The sequence below is a fragment of the Colius striatus genome, chromosome 3 (genome assembly GCF_028858725.1).
Source record: "Colius striatus isolate bColStr4 chromosome 3, bColStr4.1.hap1, whole genome shotgun sequence".
In the NCBI taxonomy this organism is placed as follows: Eukaryota; Metazoa; Chordata; class Aves; order Coliiformes; family Coliidae; genus Colius; species Colius striatus.
In genome coordinates this window covers 9,923,017-9,948,806 of record NC_084761.1, presented here as the reverse complement: position 1 = coordinate 9,948,806, position 25,790 = coordinate 9,923,017, and the positions used below count along the sequence as shown (strand labels likewise).

At 37.0% G+C, this 25,790-nt stretch overlaps 1 protein-coding gene across 1 annotated transcript in view; it reads left to right on the top strand.

Moving 5' to 3' along the window:
* The first annotated feature begins 826 nt into the window (after positions 1–826).
* The window catches only part of DNAH3 (dynein axonemal heavy chain 3), a 61,899-nt gene continuing 36,935 nt past the window's right edge, over positions 827–25,790 (top strand). The window contains exons 1-21 of the mRNA XM_061991999.1: positions 827–847; positions 4,401–4,502; positions 6,908–7,125; positions 9,687–9,873; positions 10,409–10,598; positions 12,108–12,303; positions 13,185–13,310; positions 13,993–14,188; positions 15,419–15,598; positions 15,992–16,128; positions 16,268–16,373; positions 16,939–17,117; positions 18,711–18,895; positions 19,462–19,585; positions 20,138–20,291; positions 21,771–21,915; positions 22,201–22,412; positions 22,736–22,827; positions 23,278–23,392; positions 23,969–24,085; positions 25,270–25,449. Of these exons, the coding sequence (XP_061847983.1) occupies positions 827–847; positions 4,401–4,502; positions 6,908–7,125; positions 9,687–9,873; positions 10,409–10,598; positions 12,108–12,303; positions 13,185–13,310; positions 13,993–14,188; positions 15,419–15,598; positions 15,992–16,128; positions 16,268–16,373; positions 16,939–17,117; positions 18,711–18,895; positions 19,462–19,585; positions 20,138–20,291; positions 21,771–21,915; positions 22,201–22,412; positions 22,736–22,827; positions 23,278–23,392; positions 23,969–24,085; positions 25,270–25,449 (3,162 nt within the window). The remainder of the gene's footprint in view (positions 848–4,400; positions 4,503–6,907; positions 7,126–9,686; positions 9,874–10,408; positions 10,599–12,107; positions 12,304–13,184; positions 13,311–13,992; positions 14,189–15,418; positions 15,599–15,991; positions 16,129–16,267; positions 16,374–16,938; positions 17,118–18,710; positions 18,896–19,461; positions 19,586–20,137; positions 20,292–21,770; positions 21,916–22,200; positions 22,413–22,735; positions 22,828–23,277; positions 23,393–23,968; positions 24,086–25,269; positions 25,450–25,790) is intronic.

The window sequence follows — 25,790 nt, the reverse complement described above, 5'->3', positions numbered from 1 at the left end:
GCCCCGTGTGCGGGAACCGGTCTGTGATCCCCCAGCCCGGGCTGGAGGGGGCTGCAGCCGCTGCCGGGGGAGGCTGCGGGGGCGGCGCTCAGCGGATTGTGCCTGTTGAGACAGTCACGCCGCGTGCGGTATAGTAGCACAGCAGCTGTCAAACACTTCATCAACACTTCAGCAAGCATAACCACTTTCCCACTGCCGCTGGTGACTTGTTCCCACCCGTTCCCGCTGCCTCCACGGGCGTGTTTGGGTGGCCAGGTGGCAAACCTGTTTGGGGAGATGATCCACGTAAGGAATAACCACTTAAAACACTCAGCTGGGTATTCAACAACGTCAGTGCGTCCCAGCATTTGGGTAATTTTGATTCTGTTCGTCTCAGAAGCGATGCTCAGTGCCACAGTGGTTTGGCATGGCTGCTTTCCACAGCCATCACGCTGCTGTTGCGTGCAAGCGTGAATTTTCACTGAACTCCCACCTTCTGCTACACAGAATTACTTCACGCTGTAAACTACAGTCAGAAATCAGTTAAATACTAATCCTTCTCGTGATTGCTTTAATCACTCTTTTTGATTGGTGCCCCCATGAGAGTATGCAAAACTGAAGGTTGATGGTCTCGTGATTGTTTTTTTAAAGGCAACAAATTAAACAGCTTGTTTAGTTTGGAGCTTGCTGGTCTTGTAATGCAAATAGAGATCTGGGAGTTTAAGCTGTCAGACTATCAGAGCTCTGTGTCTTCCAGGTCCTGATATCACTGACCTTTGCAGATACCAGGATCTGTGTAGCCTGAGCAAGTAAAAGAGAGATTTGCATATTAATACAAATTGGGACCATGGGCTCTAGAAGCCCCAAAGTAAGAGGATGGGTGAGGGCAAGTTTATTTTGCTTGAGCTATTGAAGTGTTTATGTCTCATATTATTCAAGTGCATAGCATGATGATTATTCCTAGCAGTGTATAGAAAATTAAGTTTCAGTTGGTTGATTTTGTATGATTTTATTTTTAAAGGGAGCATGGGGGAAAAAAAACTAACTGGTAGAATTGTAGTGTGACATAACCCATCAGTTATAGCACTATAAAGTTTAATGGTTCCACCTAGTTCATAAGTACATTGGAGGTTTTGAACTTCTGTTTTTGAAACATACCCTAGCTGCACTTTTGGAGATGGTCTTGTACATCATGGCAAATTATTTTCCTGCTGTGCATAATTATTTCTTCTGCAAAAAATTCATGTGTAATCTCTTTCTATAAAAATGACTGGTTTTAATGTTTCCCAGTCAGCATAAGTAATTTACCTTCAAAGGCAATGAATAGATAAGCATCCGAGTTGTTGGGTGCAGAGCACCAGTAATTGCTATAACTATTGCTTAATTGAGCTTGTCTTCATGATAGTGTCAGGTGGCAAAGCAGCACTGAAATGTTTGGAGAGTTAGGCTCTCTAAATACACACACTAGCTAAGCAATTGCCAGCTCCAGCATTGGCAGCGCTGGTTCTATACCCCATGTTGCTGCCTTGTGTTTAAACAGCAGCTTAGTTTATGGTAGGAGCTTTCATGTGTGGCCAGGCAGAAAACCACGTTCCACTTGTAGCTGGATATAAGTAAAACCATGCTGTTAACTCGGGGATATCAGCCATTCTCACACTTTGCAGAGAACAGGATGGAAAATAGGATCCAAAGATGTTGGGGAGGTGTTTAAGTTAAAATGGAAGTCTCTCTGTGTTGGCAGAACATGTACAAGGCCTCTCACTTGAGGGTGGGTATAAGGAAACTGCTCTAGATTTCATGTCTGATGGTAATAATTCCCATTTGTGAAGCAATTTGATGGAGGCCTCTTTCAAGACACAGTGATGTCTGTAAGTGGGAGGCAAAGGCATAAGAGCAGGTTTAGAGGAGAGGACAAGTATCCCACCTGATGTCTTCAGATCTTCAGGGAGCTGGATTCTGAACGGTGGAAAAGTGGTGGAGATGTTTGGCTTCAAGATTTGGAATAGTTAATTTATAGCTTTTTCTAGTCCTTCCTAAAAAAAAGTGACTTTCTGTAGCTTTCTTTGCTCTAGGAGCTTTCTTTGCTCTGTGCATACAAATGTCAGAATATCTGAGATGTTTTAGGGCTCCATTTTTAGTAGCTTTCAGAGGTAAAATGAACGTGCACAGTTGCTCTTTAGTTCCACAACTGAGTCTCCCTGACCACAGCTTGGTGCAACGTGGTACTGAAAGGAGTTGTTTTCTCTCTGCTTGAGGAAGAGAGGGAGGAGGGAATTCCTGTCTCCAAGCACCAGCTATGCTGTAGCTGAGGTAACAAAGCTGAGGACTGAAAAGCAGAGTGGCAGACAAGTTCACTGAGCTCGAAGAGGCAGAGGGACTGGTAACAAAGGTGCCTGCAGGTGGTATGTGCTCTTACCCTGCTTGCTGCTGCACTCTGTGGATGGGTAAGGCATGCTGGGCATTTCTCTCTTTCTCTTTTCCTATTCTTTTTGACATATATTTATTTCTCATGGCAATTGATATGTGGCTCCACCTGCTGCAAACCACAATTCAGGGGCCCAGAGTCCCTGGGACATCAGAAGAGAACAGGCAGTGGGGAGGACACTGATTTTGGAGAAAGTGGAGAGAGGAGAATGGAAAAAGTCTTACTTGAAGACATCAGGAGAGAGTTAGAAAGAGTAAGGTGAAAAGTGACCTTGAAGGAGTACAGAGAAAAAGCGAGGGTGTGGTTTGGAGGGGAAGAAAGCATTTTGTTGTAAACAAGGAAGGGGACAGCTAGGATTTTTGTTTTTCCTGGCAGCTGGGATAGGAACCTGATTGTTTTGACATCTTGTCTAGTAACTGAAATGAGTCTCTAATTCTTTTCCAGTGCATGCAATGACAAAGATACTTTGATTGATGGGGAGGACCAAAAACTTCTAAGCAAGAAAAAACCCTAACACAGAGCCCGAAGCTGCCGAGGGTAAGTTCTTTCTGCAGTGACTGTGAAAGATCAATGACTTTTTGAAAACTTCAGGTGAATTTAGCCATTGCTGGTGGCTAGTGGTTTGACACTGGAAGAACTCCTGTTTGAAGACACTCATTCTTGGTGTTGAATATTCTTTAGACCTAAGCCTCCGTACTATACTTCTTCAGAACTCCTTTGCTCAGGTATTCCACTTTTTGAAAGGTTAGGTGGCATATAAATCAAGAGTTGCTTTCAAATAAACAATGGCTTTCTTAATAACTCTTTTACCTTTAAGAATGAACAAATCTCCTAATAAACTGCATGGTTTATTCACTTTTAAAGTACCCCAATGCCCAATCCTTTAGTCATTAATCAAGAGCAATTCATGTTGTCTTTAGTGAAACCCACTTGGCAGTGATGATGTCTTGATTTCTGTGTGTCTGTGTGCAGGCATGCTGGGGAATAGTGAGAAGGCAAATCAGATCAATCCTTTCTCAAATTTTATTTCTAAATGGGCTCTACTTTGACATTAAGGAGGGCACAGTTTTGTCTGCCAGAAAACTAGGCTTGAACAGGGTAGTTTTCCAGTCATATATTAGAAAGCAATAACCACATGCTGAAAAGATATTAAAATTATGTACAAATGATTATGTGTTTTTAAAACATAATTGTGTTCAGGAATTTATTCCTTGTGAATCTCTTAGATTTGATTTAGGAAAGTCAGAGCAGACTAGGGGTGAAATTTTGACCTATGCTAAGAAAAATTGCCATTTAAAAACATCTTAAAGCACTGAGAGGCTCAATAATTCCGAGAAGATATCCTTGGAGAATTTTGCATGGAGTTCTGGAAGATTCCCTTATAATATCATCACCCGAGGGGGGTGGAACATAGTCTCAAGACATATTAAGTATTCTGATATTTGCATTGAAACACTTTGCAGAGTCCATGTGAGCAATCTTTACTTCCAGTGGCACCTTGGTAATGTAGCTTCTCTGGAACTGGATCATTACAGATGTGAAAAAATCTAGTGTTTTTTTTTCTTCCCACTAAAGCAGTTCACAAAACTCGAGCTCTTTCACTGTCAGTTTGACAGTCTGGTAGGCTTCATTATTTTTATATCCAGTGTTTGTACCATTCCAAACTCCACATAACACGTGGAGTATTTAGTATAGCTAAAAATATTTAAAATAATTGAAATTGTTTTCAGTGGTATAAGAACATTGGGTTTGAGTTTTTTATTCTTGATGTGACATTTGTCGGTGAAGCTTTATCAAATGAATACAAAGAGCAGTGCCATCTGAAAACCTCTTTTGCTGGGGAAGCTGCTCTGAACATCTCTTTCCTTAAAATTAGGAAAATTGCAATATGCCATTTTCAATGAAAACTGGAAGCCTCTGCTCTTTCTGAATGAATCCTTTTTCAAAACAGTGTATTTCAAAAAAGCCTTTGAAGTTGGTGTTCATTTCTCTCTAGTCACAAACCGAGTCTGTGTATAACATGAGTCATGCAAAGCGGTTGCCAGAGTTACCACTCCTACCTGCCTCTGCTCCAGCTGCACCTTCACAACTCTATCAGGTATGTGATCTCCCTCTTGTGTCACAGTACACATGAAATTACATGTGGTAGCATGATTTTAGGCATCATATATTACGAGGCCTCAGGCAGATCAAGTAAGGGTAGGAAAAATTAAATGGCTGACTTAAAGTACTAAGCAGATTGTCAGGTGCTTCATTAGAGCTGCTTTTATTTAGAAAAGTGTTGTTACAGTTTCTGTTGTGATCTGGATATTGAACCTTGGCAGTTTAAATCTGCTTTTTTTATTTTATAGTTCATTATTTGCTGTTAAATTTGAGATTAAATATTTTGAGTTTAAGTTTCTGGGGAAGGAAGCAAGTAGTCAAAATATTTCTTTCCAAACAAGTTGTGATTTTCCACATCCTTTTACACTCTATTTTACTCAGAGGCAGAGCACAAACCCCCCTGAGTTAGACTGCTGTTCCAAAACCAGCTGAGAGCTGGACAGCATTGATTGTACAGCTGCACAGCTACAGCCTCTGCTGTGTGACAATTAAAAATTACTTATGACAAAACTTAAGGCCAGGAAGAAGAGAGAGCTGGCATTCCCAACTGTAAATGCCTCACAGTTGCTCTTTTGGCTCATTTCTGTCAGCACTGCAGTTCATCTAAGATATCTTTCTTTAGAAAGATACTGTTTGTGAAGAAATTCAGGTAGCTTGTGATGGAAAATGGGCTATTTTGGATTTTCACTTGAAAGTTCCTATTTTCAGACAAACATATAGTCTAAAATAATGGTAAAAATGTGAAAATTGTTTAGTAAATATTTTAATTTAAAAAGACTGTTTTCATCTAAAAGTCAATTTGAAACAGCTGTTCCTATCTCACCAACTTTTTGCCCAAGGGGTTGCCATGGGTATTATGACTGGCAAGGCACCTGCTCCACACTCAGAGAGTTCTACCTAGAAGAAAAGAACATATCGTACAAAGGGGACCTAATTAAGAGAGTTTATACCAACTTTAGCAGTTCCTAAAGATACCCAGTGACTGTCTGGGGAAAATCTCCAGATCTCTGAATTATTTAAAATTCTTGTATCAATGCATCCTCCAAAACTGTAATTCAGAGACCTACCCACATGTCTAGCATGTGCAGTGGAAGAAATTGAACTGAAAAGGTTCTGTGAACTTTCAGAAGCTAATTTAAGGAGTATGATTGCAGCAGTAGTGCAAATGCTTTTTTCTTTGCTGATAAGATCAGCCCTGTCAGTCAGAAATAAAATGCAAGGCAAAGGTAATAATCTTGCCTTAGGCTGTATTTCAGATTGAGAAACTGTATTGTTGTTCTCATTAAAGCTAGCTAAAAGATTACTTCATAGCTGCATCTTGGGGTTTGGACTGGATGATCTCTAAAGGTCCCATCCAACCCTTACCATTCTATGATTCTGTAGGTTACATAAAAGAAGACATTAGTGTGAGGTCTTCTCAGAGGTCATTAAATGCTGAGAAGACAAGCTTAACTGCAGTTCCTAAGGGAAAGGAAAGAGAAATGAGGGAACCAAAAATGAGATGTTGTGAATGTATTTAGAAGCTTTTTTAAAGGGTGATCTAAAACTGATGATGGTAGTGCTGCATTGTAAAGAGGAAGAAATGAGTAATAGGACATGGCTGGATTACACCAATGAAATAAAAAATCATTAAACAAGATGTAATAAATATAGAAACAAACTAAATGTGACTTTAGACTGAGAGCTTTAGAAACCAGGGCATGAAGTACACTCATGATATTATGCTAGGCGTGCTTTCTCTGTGAGGGTATCTTGCAAAGAAAGATACTTCTTGATCCCATGTCCCTTGTGCCTGTGACCTATGTCATTAAAGTTTATACATCAGGATGGATGCCAATCCAATCAATAGATACCAAGTCACCTGAGAAAACATGGAATGAACAGATAGAAGAAATCAATTACAAATCCTGTATTGACATGCAAGAGAGAGAAAGACAAGAGCTGGATCTGATGTGCAAGAGAGAGAAAGATGAGAGCTGAATTTGTTAATCTGTATTACTTTTCAAATATTACATGGACTGAGTGTTAAAAGTAGACAGGTCATTAACAAAGGCTTGAGGAATAAGAACTTTCTAAATTTAAGCAAATATGGAGAATAAAAGAAGCAAGATGATGATGTGAGGGAGTAGAGAGTACTAGATAATGTGTAATGCCTTCTCTTTCTTATAAAAAAGACCTTGATTATGCAAAACCATGTACAAGTACTGCTGAAATGTTGTGTAAAATTATTTTTATACATGTGTAGGACATGAGGATCTAAAAATAGATTGGTGGTCAATGACTAAGTCAGACTTATGTATTTGTTCTTTATGGTAATTGATCTTTAACCCTGTTCTGTCTCTAAGAAGACTTTAAACTGCTGTGTTGGGTAAAACCATTGCTTTTTTCCTGCAATTTCAGCTTAAGAGCAGCTGTTATCCTCCTTTGATGCAACAAGCATCATGGACTAGGGCAGCTCCATTCAAAGAGCAGAGTTACTACCGAAACCCGAGTGACTCGATAGCTAATAACTACACTCTTACTGCACGGGATTTAAAGTTGAAGAATCTACACCAATTCAAGTCCTCTTCAGTGACAGGGACATCACTGGGTTCAACAGAGCAGAGAACAACCTCACTGTGTATCCATATTTCATGTGTTTATAAGTTTAGCCTTGCTTGGTCTGTACATTTTTTGTCACTATTCATGTCTGTTAAAGCATCATCACTGGAAAAAATGACTTATCCCTAATAAATACTTACAAGCTTATCACCTCAGGGTCTTCATAGACAAGTTTTCAAAAGCATGAATAACTTTATTAAAGGTAAATTAGATTAATAGATGAATACAAATTAGTTAAGCTCATCTCTCCAAATAGTCACATGCAATTATTTGGAGGGAGTTGAACAAAATATAAGTGAGCTCTTATTGTGGCTAGAAGTAAAAGTACCAATGGGAAAATAGAAACAAATTCAAGGTGCTCCCCTGTTATGCTCATACTTTTGAGTCTTGCATAACAAAGCAAGATGGAGGACAGGCATTAAAATGTTAACCTGAGGATCAAATCCAATAAATGTTGCCTAATGCACTGTTTACATCTAACCTGTGAATTGACATATTTGTTAGCAAACTGGGCATGCATATGTAAATTCTGCAATATGTGATATTATATGCTGCTGTTTCAGCTTGACACTGATAAAAAGCAAATAAGAGTTGTAATACTCTTGCTGTTTCAGTTTACACATATGTATGTATCAAACATTTTGCAGAAACAATTTGCTTAGGCTTGAAGTATCTTACCAGTTGCAGGTGGCAAATTAACTCTGTTACTTAGTCTGAAAATTCCAAAATGAGCAAGTTTTTAATGAGCTTTGTTTCCTAATTAGTTAAATGTCCTCTGTATTTGGTAAGACTTTCATAAACCATGGCTTTCTACATACTGGCAGTCTGTGGGTATACTCATCCTGCATTGTTGCTTTGCTTCCCTGAAATTGTTTTGAGACATAATAGCTTCAATATCTGCCTAGTCCTCTTGTACACCGTTTAAGAAATTTTTGGTTGTGTTCATTACATCTCTTTTATCTGTTTCTTTATCATACACTTGATTCTTCTACTCTGTAGTTTTCATGGGTGGGATGGGGTAGCAGGTCATGGTGTTTTTCTTAGTGAAAAGTCATGGTGTTAAAAAACCTCATTTATACTCTGAAAAGCACATGGTAATAGTTTTTACTTCTCAGGTTTTTCATGTGCAGTGTATTTGGTGCAACTATACATCTTACAGAAGTGCTTTTATATTCAAAATAGAAGGTCCTAGTGCAGAAAATATAGATTGTTCAGGGAGATGAGTAAGCACTGAAGTCTTAAGCATGGGCTGAATGCTTTCCTGAAGCTGGTTTATAGTTCCAGAATCAGCAAGATTGTTTAACAGATGATTTTAATGTCTTGTTAAATGCTAAACCAAAACTAAAGTTGTAGTTTTAGGTTATTTCATTTTCTGTTGTTATTCGTTTATTAGTATTGTTATTAATTATGTTATCTCATTATCTGATTAATTGACTTGGCTGTTTTTCACCAATCTGAAAGGTATCTTATTTGAAAAATATTTCTGCATGTGATTTTCTTAACCAATGCTTAAAGCTTCAAGAGAATTTGCTTGTTCTAGGAAAAAACTCAAACTTACACAAAGAAGGCAAGAGAGTTCTGATAGGTAATGTACTATAATGTTATAAATATACAGATCATTATAATTGGTCTAGATATCTGAGTTGTGATTTGCTATTTCTTTTTACCTGGATGCTATGTTAAAGATCCAAGCATGAAATATAAAGTCTCTAAAAATATACAATCTATGTGCAGTAAGACTGACATTCCATGGTGTGCTAAAGGAGTGTCTTCTTGGTGCGTGGTGTGCTGCTTTGTGACAGGACACATTTCAGTCTTGGGCATGCAAAAGGAATGGTTTTCCTTTCATGATTACTGACTTGAGAACCCAGAGTTTAGTTAGTAGATGCAGATTATGAAAATGAAGTCTCTCAGTTTTGCTGTGAGTGTTTAAAATCTCTGTAATGTAGCTAGAGTGTGTCAAATTGGGTGCTCTACTGTAGTAATATTTCCTTTTATCTTCTCCTGTATCTTATTCCTTGTCAAGATAGCATGATGATGAGTACCATAAAAAAGACAAAAGGGATACTTAAATTCTCTCCAACTAAGAGCTTGATAATGTGAAGTAACTCAAATATGGAGTGACAGCTTGTTGGCTTAGCACTGTGGACTAAGTCCTGATAGAAAACAACATATAATCATGAAAAAGCAGCCTGTAGTGTAACATTTATGCAAACAAGCATAAATATTTAAACTTTTTGCTCATTTTGGCAAGATAATCACCTGAAAATAGATGGGCAACCTAAAAAATAGTGGCAGTAAGTCTGGCTCTGATAGAATTGCTTATAAAAGACTGCCTGAGCGATACTGTGCACTTGTAAGTTCCCATGATTATATTCTTTCTATTAAAGTCATATGCTATGCTATAGAATTCTACTGACTTTTTAAAATGAGTAATTGGAACACTTCATAGATGATATTTGTCCTAAAGGCAGTGTAAGTTGTTTATATAAAGCTTCCCATTAGTCCATATTGATTTAAGAATCCATTACTGTTTCTTTATTCACTAAACTTGTTTTCCTTTTTTTTTCCCCAGAAGTACACCAACTTTGTTAAGCAGTTTGGATCCCATTTCACTGTGTGCACCTGCTCATATGCCAGAATTACGTATCATAAATTATACAGGCAACCAACCATTGACCCCTGAACAGCAATTTGTTATCATGCACTTACATGAGAAGGAGATAAGTAAACAAGAAAAGCCACCTTCAAGAAATGATATAGAGGTATTTATATAATTTCACTTTTAAGATAAAAGCAGCAGGAGTAATCATCTGCAATATATGTCTGTAAACTGTTTACTTAAAAGTACTTGAGGAAAGAAGGTGGTATATTAGGTTTAGAAGATGTAAATATTGAATATAGCAAGCTGCTGTTAAATATTGTCAGCTACTTTCCCATTTGTTTCTCTTTCTAGCTGCTTAGTCTGATTTTTGTTCTAATGGGTTGGCAAGTAGAAGTGTCTTCCCAAATTCTTAACCTCTCACATTGTTGGCTAGTACTTCAGAGATCAGTAATTTAATGTGCAGTTGTATTAGTATGTATGCTTACATCAAAAGAGATGGAAGTGTTGCAAAAATGTCAGGCTTTGGCAGTGATTTAAAAAGAACCAAGAGGTAGATAGCCAAAATACATCGTAGTCAAACACTTTTCCTTTGCAGAAAAGGTTCAAATGTTAGAAAAAGCTAAAAGTGTTTTCTGTTCATTCATGATCTGTCAGAAAATTAATACAATAAGCATAACGTTTTGCACATATTTTAGCGGTATTGTTACTACATCTCTAATGGAGTGCGGGAAGACATGCTGGCACCTCAGGATAAGGAAGTGATGGATGTAATTTTAAAGCATATTCCAACTCACATTCTTGCTAACCCAGACCTGGAGAATTTACTTGCAAGTCTAAAAGAAGAGATTAAGGCAGACTATCGTATCAGCCTCGTGAAAGCCATTGGTAAGACTCAAAATCTCATAGCAATTCAGAGTGTGTAGACATTTACTGTGCTTGGAAAGCAAATCTGTTCTTGGCACCTATGGAGAATTCCTTTGGGGTCAGTAGAACTGCAATAGATATCTGAGAGGATATAATCTGTGATCACACTACATAACATTTCAGTTTCATCAAATATCTATTTACTGAACCCTACATCTTATCACTTAAATAGTCATTTCTAAATTCAGTAGCTCCAGGTGCATGGAACTCTTTTGTCCATACTTATACAATCTCCCATTCCTAATTAAAATCCAAATCACATTCAGAATACATAATCCTGCATCATCAAATCAGATGTATAAAGTGGGGGTTGATCAAGTGGTGGGAAACAAGGAGTAATCATCTTAATTTGCAGCAGAAGAAATTAGGTAAGAAGTTAGGAAGTCATTGTAACTTTAAAGATTGTAAGGTACTGCAGCAGGTTATTAATTGATGAATGTGCTTGGATTCATTGATGAATGATGCTCTGAAGTGCATGATAGACAAGTAGCTGTTAACAGCAGTCTAAGTGTATTTGATCCTGATATGAAGAGAGGGTAAGCTGTGCTATTTTAACAGATGCTAACCAAAATAAGAGTAACTTTGTTGTTATTCTGTAGTAAGTCAGTAATACTCATTAACCTGTGTCTCATAACCTGAAGTCAGATGTTGCACTGAGATCATGTCACAAGTTCAGAGAATTTAATTTAAGACATTACAGGACTAAGGAAAATTACATGGTACATTACTGTACATGGTTACACTGCTTATGTTCAACAAATAGTGGATCATCATGTATGAATAAATATAACAGAATGTCATCATCCTTAACATTCAGTAATGCCCATCTGAAAGTGCATGTGAAGAGCAGAACATGAGATTTTCAGTTTGCTTTCCAAGAAGACTTACAGTTTTCTTGAGTTTTCCACATGTGAAATATTTCCTTTGAATTTTCTTAGGCATGGTGACGAGTAAGTAGGTGTTGCCTGTCATTCATGATAACATAAAAAGGGTAGTAGATTGAACAGGTTTCACTCTGCCTTCTGTGATCTCTGATATCTAAATAGCTTTTAATTTACCTTTTATAAATTGTAGTGTTTGCAGTCATGTTTTGTGGTAAGCTAATGTCAACAAGGGATAGTGAGTCTGCTTCCCAGCTTTTGTTACCAGTATTAGGCAGTTAGTCAGAACTGGTAGCACCTGAGTTTTGGCACATACCAGCTGATAGACCAGCCCTTTGAATATCATATCCTTCCTAGATGCAATTCTTAAGATTTATGTGTTTCACAAACACAAACCTGGATGAGTTCCTGTGTGACCTACTCTAGGTGGTCCTGCTCTGGCAGGGGAGTTCAACTAGATAATCTTTATCATGCAAGTAATTGTGTGACAATGTATACATTTAAACACTTTAAATGGCCATGCTATGTTTTCATATGTAGGTTTTGACCATACGTGCAGCCTCACCATGATAGATATGATTTGTTCTAGTTGATTACATCTTGATGGATCCAGCTGAGAGAGAGAGGCTGTCTATTGAAAGTGCCCCACGCCCTTTTCCCCAGAGAGTTGTCCGTGCACCAGTCCCATGGCACAGCTCTTATGAAGAAGTGAAAAGCTGGAATGAAAGGAATCTATTCATAGTGAATTCATTGATGCCCACTTTGCAACAGCTCTGGCTTTCTGAGTAAGATGTCTTGTTCCTAGGATCTTCATTAACTTGAGAATGTTTTTACTTTATGTCTTGATTAGAGAGTGCATCTGCCAACTTCTGTACATAGGCTACAGAGATCCTGGGGGAGCCAGTAGAGAAAAAGTGGCAAAATCTGTTCTGTTTTCTAAAGAACTTTTTTTCTGAGCCTGAAAGAAATTCAGCATAAAATGATTGTTTCCTGCAGACTCTGAGTGCAGATACAAACATGTTTTGCATGTCCTCAGTGAAGAATGGATAATTTTTTTGCTATGAAAAGATCCTCCCCTTTGTTAAAAGCTGTTATCCCTAAATTAAGATTCAAGACTCAAGTAAATGGTGATTTGGAATAATCGCCTTGATTCCTGGGGTTAACAAAATTAACTCTTAAAACTGAATCTCTTTCAAATGTCTGTTGTTGGAAGTTTTTTTCTGGGGGACCTTTGAAAATTGAGATATGTTTTTTATGAAGTTAAATATGGCAGTCAGTAATCCTGTTTTCATTTAAGCAACATTTCCCAGCATCACAGGATTTTGCAGGAATTTAAGCTCCCGGATGTTGAAGACTGTGATATCTCTAATCATTCCAGGAAAGGGATGGGAAATTATTCTGACCCTTTTAGTAAAAAACCCCACAATGTTAAATATAACAAGTACAAAATGAAATTTGTGAAGCCCTTATGTTTGTGAGTAGCAAACAAAACCATTTGAAGTGCACTTGTTGGACAGCATAGCATTATGTGATATGCAGCATTGAAATGAGAGTATTAGTGTATGGTGATAAATACAACACATATGAGACCTTCCTGGCTACTTTTCAAGGATTTTTTAAAAACCAGAATTCCATAGAACATCTGCTATTTGTTTTACTTCCATAGGTACAGTCACCTAAGGTTTGTTTGCACTGAAGAAATGCTTTGTAATGAGTTGCCGCTGTTGCCTACTGAATTTGAGGAGGTCATTCGAAGACACTGTGCAGAAGCTCACAATATTCTTCAGAACAAGTCAGTGCCAACAGTAACAGATAAATAGAGTGTCTTAGGGTCTAATTTACATGAAGCTCCCTTTTTACAACAGACCTTAGACTGAGATTACACTGGTTCCACACCACAAGGCTGCCAAAACAAAGGGGAAAATAGTAAATAAAGATAAACATCTGGATGCTGAAAGAGTTATTGAAACTACAAGAGTGCTTTCACAAGGGGAAATGGCAGTAAACTGACTGTGAATGAATGTAGATTGGTTTCTAACCCTGAGAGGAAGGGAGTCTAAACCTATAAAAAAGGTGACAGAAAACCCAACTTCTTAATTATGGAAATCAGTCAATTTAAGGAAGAGATTATGTGAGGTAATAGTCCATGATATAAGGTGACTGCAGTCTGTCCTCTGAGATCTCTTCTAAACTAACTTCCCATTTAATGGGAATAATTTGATGTTATTGCTAGTATTTTGTCCATTAATATTGATTAAAACTAATAGTAGGGCTCCATTATAACAAGAATGCTTAGTTGAAGAGCTCAGGTTTCCTCTAGGTCCTAGTAGGTAGTTTTGTTTGCCATCTAGTTAACGATCTCTGCTAAGGCTTTGAATTTTGCTTACTCTGTGGATAATTTGTGAGGTTAGATTTCCTTGCAAGGAGCAAAGTAAAACTAATGAGCTTTTAAAAAATTATCTCCACTGTTTTAGATGGATTCCAACTTGTGCATCCATTTTCCTTGATCAGAAAAAGAAATGGCTGCATTTTGCTCCTGAAGATGACCGTGAATCCTCTCAGCGAGTTGAAAGCTATTTTCATTCGGTGGCAGCTCTGATGTCGCTGCAATTAAGGGAGATGGTTGTGAACTCCTTAGAAGATCTTCTCTCTTTTTTTATGATCCACAAGGTATATGCTGTGAAGCATACCTATAGTTTTCAGTATTACATGGAGATAATCTATGTAACCATAAAATATAACGCTCTCTGAAGGCTAAAAGATCCCAGATAGCTCTTGCCTCTGTAAAGCATGACTGGGACCTTCAAAAGGTTGTGCACACTCTGAGGATGGTTTTTTTTGCATAGTCAAGAACTTCTCACTCAAATAATCATTTTACAGACCTAGGGTTAGAACCAGAAGTTTAGAGGAGTTTCCAACTCTCAAATGTACAGTATTTTTAAAAAGAAGTTTTCTTTTTCTTGACATTAACCAGGCAAAACAAACAGGTTTTTCTGAAAGCACATGAATAAGCCCTTTTGAAATCAAAAGTGTTCGGAGTCATGCATGTAATCCTTTGCAGAGGTATTTTCTGTATGCATTGTCCCTGTCTATACCAAGTGAATGCCTTATATTAAATCGAGTAATGCACATACTTGTAACAATAAGCATTACACTGTGAGAGCTTCTACCAATGTTTTGTCCACATTAAAGTTGCCTCTTAGTGGAAATTATTTCTTTAATTATCAGATCACCCAGGATCTACCATGATAAGACAAAAAGCATGTCCTGCTTAAACAGAATAAATGTGGCAGATTAAATACTGCATTGCAGCCAGAGGATCACACTTAGTACAATGTGCTGTTAAACCTTACGTTAAACCTTGCCTCTGGGTGATGATATTGCTAATAATTGGGGATTTGTATTTCCTTGTGGGTTGGATTTCATTTTGTGTTTTTCTTTGTGTGTTTTTAGTTTTTCAAATTGTTACAGCACCTACACTGGAAGTCTAGTCATGGATTAGGACTCCATTACTGTAAAGGCAATGTGTGGCAGTTCTTAGTGACCATACAAGGCAATTAATATTTGATTCTAAAATTTGTTTCTGACAGACATTGTGGATAATTTATTTTAGAGCTTTTGTTCTGTATGGTAGTTGGTTCTTTACTTCTGTTACTTAATGGAAAATCAAGGCAGTTAAGCTTAGATCCAGTTTCCTAATTCCAGCTTTCATAGATTCATTTAGGAATTGACACCTTAAAATCTTGTTTCTGGTGCATCAGTTTGTTGAATAAAAATCAGGGAAGAAGATCCCATTGGTGTTGTGTAGACAAGAGACTTGAGGGAGGGTGAATCTTTTTAAACTTGTTATAGTTACAGCTGATTTCTTTGGCATGTAAAAGTTTCATTCTTTTCCCTAAGGATGGAAGTGATTTTACAGAACCATATCAAGAAATGCAGTTCTTTGCACCTCAGATACTAACAGTCAAACTCAGTGTGGAAGAACCCAAGATTGTCTTTGAGCCATCTTTGAAAGAATGTTGGGATTTAATTAGTCGTTGCTTCAGAGAGATCCTGCACAGTGCTGAGGAACTTCCAAAGGTACTGGATAAATTATAGCTGAATACAAAGTACAGCCTAAATACTGTCTATGAGATAAAAACTGATGAGGCAGCAGAAAACTGACAACTAGGTGGACGAGATGAGGGTCATGCATCATGAACTGTGTAAACTTTTGTGGTTACACAAGATAGCATAGCAATTGTTCTTTTTCAGATTCAATTTATATTAAAGCCCTGCTTTCATTCCCATATAGTTTTCACAAGCAAACTATGTGTGTAACCAAATGTTAATTGCTAATAAGAGCCTTTTCACATTGCACTGTTTTTATCAAATAGTACTTTTTTTTTGATAAGTGGCAGATGAATGAGTAATACAATACCTTATTTCCTCTATTGTATGTATTATTACAGTACTTGCAATGGTTCCCTTTAGGTAGAAAGACTGTTGTTTCCAAAGTTAAAAAGAGATGATCTCACTCTCAGTACAGTCAAACCAGATGAGTCATTGTTTTCAGAGTATGTGAACAAACTTGAGAAGATCTTTGAAAGCAACATACTTGGTCCACAGAAGTAAGTTTTGGCTATTAACTCCATTGCCCATCTAAACCCTTAGAATCCATTGGACTCAGTTTGAGTTGATTTGTTTCCTTCTGTGGAGAATCTTCACATTGGAGTCTTATGTTTGTTTTTGTGATCTTATTTGTTTAAGGTATTTAAATGTGTACAGAAAGTACGGCAATCTCTTGAACAACAATGCCCAGCAAGATGTCACAAGTTTCTTGAGAGAAAGTCATTCTTTAGAAGCTTTAAGAGAGGTAATATGTAACTGACAAATGCTACACGTTCATACAGAAGCTAACACAGCACACTTCCTAATATATTGCCTAAAGAACTCCCATTCAAGTCACTTGTTTTAGCCTTGGGAATGCTCTGGAAGCCATCTCACTTTATGCAGCCCATTACTGCAGGGCTGCTGTGCAAATGTAGAAGGAGGTTTATTTATGGTCACCTTGTATTGATTTTGTTGTGTCTTAGTAGAAGTCCAGTGGAAGGCTACCCAGAATATTTGGGGATTCTGAGGCTTGCTTGTCTTTTGACTATCTTGTCCTTGGTCTGTTCTGTCTCCTTTTCTCTGCTTTCCTGAGTTAATCTATGGCTAAATAATTTTTGAGTCACTTGTGATGTTCTTTAATAAGGCATATTGTTTGCAAAGCTTTCAGCCTTGGAATCTGAGGACAGGAGAAAGATAAAAAATATTTGTTCCTTCTGTTTAGAATGTATTATCCATTTGCTGAATGGAAACTAAATTGTTGTTGTCTAGCATTTTTCATCTCTAGTCTTTAAGGAAAAAGAACACGTTGTTTTGTTTTCCATTTGTAGAAGATTGGCAGCTTAACAAAACTGAAAAGAGAGATTGCTTCCATGCATGTCACCGTCCCTCTGGCCATGTTCTGTCTGGATGCTGTACAGCTCAATGAGGAACTCTGCAATCGAACACAAAATCTTAAAGATAGACTGATCGAATTTGAAGTGATGGAAAACAGAGAGTTAAATAAAAGGTACATGTTTTTAGCATGCATGGTTCTTTCTGTCTGTGTGGACTGATGCTGTATATCTGTAGATGAGGACTTAATCTGTTGGGTTTCCTAGTGCTGACCAGACATCTGTAAGGGCAACAAAGTGGGTATTTAAAATTAACAGGAAAAGAAATACTTGTAAGTAAATATCTAACTTAGTCTGTATAGGGTGTAGATAGAGATTAGACTGGACACACACCATTGTTCTTTCCTCATTTACTGACCTTCTAGGACTTGGATTAAGGTCCTTGTTTCACCTGCTAAAGCAACATGACAACTGTACTAGGCAGCCCAACATTTGTCTTGTCTCTGACTTTTTTTTCTCCTCTTTTTCTTTTTCTTGTTCTTGTTCTTTTTCTTGTTCTTGTTCTTTTCCTTTCTTTTTTTCTTTTTCTTTCCTTTTTTTTTCTAGTGAAGTAATGGTCCTGATTTAATATGTTGTCAAGAAAAAAAAAGAACAACAAAAAGACTCTTACAATATAATTTCAGTCCAATGTAGTAGGATTTCTGTTTCTGTGTGCCTCGTCCCACAATCACCAAAAAGCCACCAAAAAAACCCCAAACCCCAAACACCTTGGCAATTATGGAATGCTTCCACAGTGAATGGAGAGAGACAATCACCTTAAAGAAGTGATTCAATCCACTTACCTAAAAAGCATCTTCAGGTGGAAAAGAATCTCACTCTAGAAGAGGCCTTTCTGCATTCACTTACTGTGGAGGAGATCTAGACAATGAGTTTATATTGAACACCTGACATTTGGAAGGCTTGAGTTAGTTCAGGTGAACCTGCACTTTGTGTACAGTTGCTGTTTGCATGCCTGTTGTCTGTATAGGTATTTGCAGTACTCACCTGGAATCTGGAACAAGAAAATCAGAATGGTAGGGGTTGGAAGGGACCTTTAGAGATCATCTAGTCCAACCCCCCTGCAGAAGTAAGTTCACCTAGATCAGGTCGCATAGGAACATGTCCAGGTGGGTCTTGAAGACCTCCAAGGAAGGAGACTCCACAACCCCTCTGGGCAGCCTGTGCCAGGGCTCCCTCAGCCTCACACTGAAATAGTTTTTTCTTATGTTTAAGTGGAACTTTTTGTGTTCCAGCTTCATCCCATTACCCCTTGTCCTGCTGCTAGCTACTATAGAAACAGGGGATGTCCCAACCTCCTGACACTCACCCTTTAGATATTTATAAATATTAAGATCACCACTCAATCTCTTCTTTTCTAGACTAAACAGCCCCAGAATGTATCACTGGAAGAAGGAAAATAAGAGGATTTCTTCCTTTCTTAATTTTCTGTTCCAATGTACAATGTCAAATAAGATTCTTTGATAATTTTTCTCGTTTTACCTTTATTTCATGCCATGCACATGATTTTGTTTTTCTGGGGTGGTTAAGGGAGCATCCTTTATAAATGTCTATATGCTGTTGAAATTCAATTTAAAGACTTCACTTATGAATAAATGTAGTATTATATTTATTTTACTAATATTTAATATTATTGTTTAAAAAACAATCTCATTAACAAGGCTTTGCATCTTCACTTGTGATCCCTGTGATATGTTTTCTTTTTGTTGTAGAATTTGCAATGAATATAACTTAATTGCAAAGAGAATGAGTGAGATGCCCCTGAACACTGAAGAGATCGTGGAATTTGATTCATACTTAAAGAAATCCAGTGAAGTTACAGCTCTTAAACTGAGAGAGGAGGTCACTGAAGCAGCACGGAGACTGGAATTCCTCATGGACTATGCTGATCTTTCTTGTATGTCTCAATGATGTGATGTAAAACACTCCATATGAAAATATTTATCCATAAATACTGGGCTATGCATGCATAAATGTTGCATCCTCTAGAATGCTAATGGAAAGCTCCAGAAGAGACAGAAAGGAAATAAAGATAACTTAGTAGAGGCCAAAATGTACCACTGCAGGAAGGAAAGGTTAAAGAAATGGAATACAACCCATGCAGTGCTTTTTTTCTGTGATTTAGAGAGTGTCTTAGGCATTATCAGATTAAAGTCATGTATCTGCCCAAGTGGTGTAACACTTCTGTGTTATTCAATATGTCCAGTGAAAAGCCATCTAAAATGTGAGAACCTGCATCTCTGCAGTTGAGTACTAGATCAGTGGAGACCTTTTGTTATGTGTTTCAGGAAATAGTTCTCTTCACAGTGAAGATAATTCAGCAGCTTGAAACATGTAGCTTCTTAGACAGCTTATTCCTAAATGTACTTTTAGCTATTTTGCTTACTTTTCACAACAACCATTCTACTAAATCATATGTTAAAAGGTATTTTCTTAAAGACATCTGTGTGTTTTTAATTTCAGATGATGATGTAAACCTGAATAGTAGAGTTTTCCATTGGCCTGCTCAGATTGAGGTAATCTTTGAAAACAGTAGAGATCAGTTGTGTAGCAGGAGGAATCATGCAGAGATGGTTTTGCATGAAAGGTATGGTGTTAAGACATTTTCTTTCCCTGGGTATTTTTAAAGAAAAGAAAAATCACGTTATCAGTAAAAGATACAATGTCAAAGAAAGAGAGTTTGGAAGGGAGCTCTGAAAGTAAGAAAGAAACCTGGTTTACAGTATTATGGAGATTTCAGAAAATACCATTGATGAGAGTGGATTAGAGTGTTCCTGTGCTTAAATAGGTCTGAAAGAAGGAATGAAGGATGTTGTTAGAATGGTCATACTTTTGTTGCTTAGTACAGCATTACACATAAGTTTATTGCTCTTCTCTTATTTCCTCCAGGTAGTAAAGGTAGCAAATGTAAGTGAAGTAAATGAATATGGAGGTTTGAAAACAAACCTTGAATTCTAATCCTGTAAATTGCATAGTAATGATATAACTGATGGTATAACTGAGTCCTCACTGACGTCTATATTTACGCTAGTACTGAGATCAGATTTCATTTGACAGTGCCTATTATAATTCATAAATTAATTGAAACCTGAAAGAGAATGAAACAAACATCATATTACATTAGCTATCTTTACCTTAGGTGCTCTCAGTTTGAGGAAATTCTTGAAGGCTATAATAGAGAAGTAGAAAGCTACAAAAAGCGGGATGTCATGACCATAGAAGAAATGAAGAACAACGCTGAGAAATTTAAGGAGTTAAATAAGAATCTAGATAATGCACTAACAGAATTAGAGGTTAGTATTTATTAGTCAAGGATGGACTGACTTTCCATGTGCAAAAGTTTGGTTCCTGTCTCTGTTTTTTTTCAGGGTTCTGTCCCATATATTGTCTAGATAATTTTACAATTTCCAAAATCATTAACGTGTGGCAAATTTCTTCTTGTCCCTATGTACTGAGCTGTTCCTGCTGCTGCGTTGAAGAGCATAAATTTTAGGGAAAAAGGTTTAGGGAATGAAAAAATTACAATATTGAATTACCATCTTTCCAAGCATTCAGTAGTAACAGGACACTATCCACAGAAATGTGGCAGATTTTGCAGGAGCAGAATCTTAGGGAAGTGGCATTTCCCCTGAACTCTGGTTTGTGCTGCTGTAGCTGTGTTTTCAGTCCCTCTGCTTGCCCTCTGTTTAACATCAAATGTTTACAACTGTTGGTATAATTTCCAGCAGTTCCCTGTAAGCATTAAATATGTGTTATATCATGGAAATGGAAGTTTCAGATGCTAGAAGGAAACTTAAGACCAAGATTCCTAGATTCTATTCAGGGTTCTCCATCCAGTCTACTGAGTGGTTCTAGGTAGAATAGTTTGTTGTATCTGTTCCTCCACTGGGATATGAGAATGGTTACCTTTGAAAGATCTCACAGGCATTGTGAGACATAATTAATCTTCTAAATCACAGTGAGACAATGAGATTTCTGCATATATGGAGCCTTAAGGATCCAGATTTTAATGAAGTCTCATTCAAAAGAGAAAACGGAACCAATCAAATTAGTTTAGGATTTAGTTAAATTGCTTGTCCTACATGTTAACACTCTTCATCTGATTTAAATGCATCTAGTATATTTAATTAGTGTGAGTTTACACCATTGATATGTTGTTAGAGATATATCAGAATAAGTAATTAAGTTTCTTAAGATATGATTACAATTACAGGTCTATGCACGCAATGTAAATGATATGACAATCAGCTTTGTGAATATATGAAGTTAAAAATCATCTTGATATGTGGAAGTTTATGTTTTCTGACTCAATCCATATTTAATGTCTTCATTTCAGAGAGCATTTCTCTGTCTAAACCTTTGCACATTGATTTATACTGTAAGGTCTTCTGGTCAAAGACAGTATCTTACAATGAATAAGAATACCAGTTCATATCTGTTTTGTTGGAGCTCCCAGATCGTTCTATAATAAAAAACATGATCATGAGTGAAAAAATTCCTGTAAGCCTATGTGACTGAGGAGCTTATATCCAGGTTTCAAAGTGAGTTGGTAACTTGTGAGCCTACATTTCACTGAATGGGTTATTTGAGTAGTGAAAGATACCAACAACTAGGGGAATTTTCAAGAAGACAGTTACGTTATTTGGCTAAATCTGCAAATCTGCCTGGCTTTATGATCTGTAAAAAGTTATATTCAATATTCCCTATTTAAAAGTTTAAACAAAAGGAGGATTTTTAAAATGGAAATAAGGTTATTTTCTTTTTCCTTGAAGGCTATTAATAAAGAAGAGGAGTTATTGGAGCAGGAGAAGAGTCACTTTCCTCTACTGCAAACTATAATTGCAAACAAACAACCTTTTGAGCAACTTTGGGTAACAGCATATGATTTCCATACCAAATCTGAGGAATGGATGAATGGTGAGGCTTTTGTGTTCGTTTGATGAAACATGTCATTTTCAGTTAGTTAAGTAGCAGATGAGAGGTTTGATTAGTTTAGAGAAGATAATTATAAAGAAATAAATGCTGTTAAGCAGTGTGAAGTACAGCAATTGCCTTGGATCTGGAACTAAAATAGTTTTTTTTGGCAACACAATTGATTTTCAGTTAAAGGAAAATGGTTATAAATACCTGTAAATAAACCACCCTGGAAATCTCCTCGTGCTAATGTGCCTGCTGTGCTTTTTAAAATACTGTTGTATTCAGGATCTCTCCAGGAGTTGAATGCTGAGGAAATTACTGAAGAAATTGGAAATATGTGGAGGACGATGTACAAGCTCAGTAAGAGCTTTCCAGATTTGGCTGGGCCCAGACGCTTTGCAGAAACTGTGAAATATAAGCTTGATAAATTTAAACAGCATCTTCCTGTCTTGTCAATTGCCTGCAATCATGGAATGAAGGAGAGACATTGGGAGCAGGTACTTTAAACTTTGCTTTAACTGTGGGAGTATGCTGCCACAGAAACTGGCAGTTCAGTATACTTACTCTGTATATTCCATAGTGTGAAATACAGTAACAGTTCTGTATTTCACAATAAGATCCTTTATCCTGTTACATAATTGATCCAGTTTTGAAATTTGTAATGGTACAGACAGGAGCTTCTTTGAATTAAGAATTTATGGCAGAGAAGCAAATTAGAGGGCTGTGTTAATACTTCTTTAACATCTATTTCTTTCTGTTTGAAGAGGCTGTTCCAAACATGCATCTCGAGAAAAGATTTTCTTTCTTACTTTATTTTCAGATTAGTGAAATTGTAGGATGTGAGATCAGACCTGATGAAACTACTACTCTTAAAAACATCCTGGAATTTGGACTCTCAAAACACATTCATCAGTAAGAAGCTTACTCTATCCTCATCTTTAAGACAGTCACTGTACTTTGCATGTTAGATACCAAATATTAGTTTGCTTGGGTTTTTTGTTGTGCTGTTAGAACATACCATCACTTTCAATCAATGCTTGTCAATCAGCTGTATTTTCTCAAGCTATGGATAGAAATGTTAGTTGTTCTTGTTGGAACACAAAGGCACCAAGAAGCAAAGTCAACTAAACCACTTAATTTGCACATTCAGAATTTTGACTGTATTTGTCTTCAAATTAATATCAATATCTCTAACCTGGTGAGCCTGACAGTGCAAAAGTATCCCTTGGAATAAGAGTCTATGATAGTATTAACAAACTCCTGTGAAAGGTAGTCTGGTGTGCAGCTCTACCTACAATTGCTTTTATTTCCTCTTCTGCTATGTTGAAAAACATTTTGAAGATATGTTTCGTTTCAATTTAGGCTGGAACCTATCGGAGCAGCTGCAAGTAAGGAGTATTCCTTAGAGAAATCAATAGAGAAAATGAAATCTGAGTGGGTCAACGTTCAGTTCAGTCTGGTGAAGTACAGGGACACTGTGAGTAAACACCAAATCAAGATCTATTGTTGAAAATAATTACTTTGGTTCTGGATACCAATTGAGAAATATTAGAGGAAAGTTACTGCTGATTCATTCTGGCATGATGGAAAGTGGCATCATACCACAGAGCCTGGGCAAATATCTCCATTGCTTTTTATCCTGATATTTAAACCTTATCATCTGGATAACTGGTGATCTCAGCATATTAATCCTAAAAAAATCTGTTATCCTGAGAGCTTCTCCAGTGTTGTATGTAAAAGTGACAGTAGTGAAATTTTAACTTGCCTGGGAGAAGCAAGAGTCACAGTGCAAAAGACCAAGTCAGAAGTCTCAAGCATCCCTGACTAGCATCCCATTCACAAAACAATCTGTCTCTTGACCTTTGAAACATATGTACAGTGGAGATACAATTTGACATCTTCAGGCATGTTGCAGGCTTTCTCAATGCCTTGCCACTTTCTTACCTTCAGCCATCATAGAGGAGAGGGAAATAGGAAACTGAGTGTGTGTGATTGGAGAGCAGTGAAATAAAGCAACTTCTGTTTGCCTTATCCAAATGTCATGTATTTACAGAACACCAGCATCTTGTCAGCAATTGATGACATCCAACTTTTGCTGGATGATCACATTGTTAAGACTCAGACAATGTGTGGCTCTCCCTACATCAAACCGATAGAAGCTGAATGCCGGGTAAGGATAAATTGGTTTGAGTGAGTCTGTCTCATTATGCTTTCCCTAAGTGCTTTAAGGTATTTTGGCATGATAAGAAGATATATAGTTTTTAACTGTTTTTAAGAACACATATTCATATTTTTCTTCAACAGCTTTGAATTAATGGTTTCCCTACAAAGGTATGCAAAGCCTGCTTTACAGCTAAAGAAATTGTAATTACATTACTAATCTAGTCATTATAAACATTGGGTTTTGTCTTGGGAATGGATCAGTTGATTTGAACAGATCCTGCTGCATTGTCTAAAAAGACATAGGTCTGTCAATTGTGAGAAATAATTGCCTTGAAATTCTCCAGTATTGTCACAATCCATAAGGGTTGCAAAGGCTTTTTGTTAGTTGTCTGAAGATTATGCAGAAAGCAGACTTCTTTCCCATCAGCATTTAATATCACTTTTCCTGGCCTAATAGCAATGATTTGTAAACAATGCTAAGACCTATCCTTTCCTGTGGCCTTCAGCTAAATTTTTGCTAAAGGTGAGCTCTGCTTTGCAGTAGAGCTGATGAAATGAGAGGGAAAAATTAATATAGAGTTATCATGACAATGTCCATGTAGCTGTTGCAGAACAATGACCATTAGAGGCTGGCTCTGTTTTCTCCCTGCAATACAATCCCTTTCATATCTCTTACACTGTAGACTGTCAAAGTCACAAATGCAATGCTATCTGAAATTCTGTATTCAAAAAGAATTTCTCTCTGATTTTAAAACAATTTGTATTGGTAGAGTCCCGTGAAATAGTTTTTTGAGGGCCCAAAAATGGAACCTAATCCAATTAGGGCCTGTGAACTAACATTTACTCAGTCTGCTGAATACCTTGTGAAGATTTATCCTTTTATATGAGAAGATAGAAAGCACACAAGTAAAATTAAGAGAGTCTGGATTCTGCTATGCTAGTAATCTCTGTGCTTTTTAGTCAATTCTCTCATAACTTACTGTAAAAAGTAGAAATAATTGTACTGAATTCTAGAACTATTCAGATGTTTATGACTTTTTATTTAAAAAGTTTAATTGTTGAATTGTTTGTGCTGTTTTGTTCATTTGTTTATTTTTATCTTTGAAGGCAAGCAACTAGTGCTCTTGGATTCCTCAGTGTAGATTAATTCTTGATATAATTTTGCTTAAATATGAAATATTGTCATTACAGGCTTGGGAAGAAAAGCTGTGTTTAATGCAAGATATTCTAGATAGCTGGTTAAAATGTCAGGCAACATGGTTGTATTTGGAACCAATATTTAGTTCAGAAGACATTGTAGCTCAAATGCCTGAAGAGGGCAGAAAGTTTGGGGTTGTGGATTCATACTGGAAGGACATTATGGCACAGGTGGTAAGTGCTTGTATTTAATAAATTGTGTGTTTTTGTGCACATCTGGTTATGTGATCATTGCTATCATGAAGATGTATTATCTTTTCTGAAGTTAGATGTTCTTATTTAAGTCATAAGAAGGTGTAACACAGAGTGGAAAATCCTTTACTAAAGCCCACCAAAATCTAGTCTTGCAATAAAACTGGTAGATTATATCATTATTGCTTTGACATTTCTGTTAAGCCTGAGTATTGCAGGATGAATTAGAGCTCAAGTAACATTTTTGTTCTAAATTTTCTGGCTTTTGTATGGTTAAATTGTCAGGTAGAAAGATGAGTGATTTGTGCTTTCATGATCTGCTT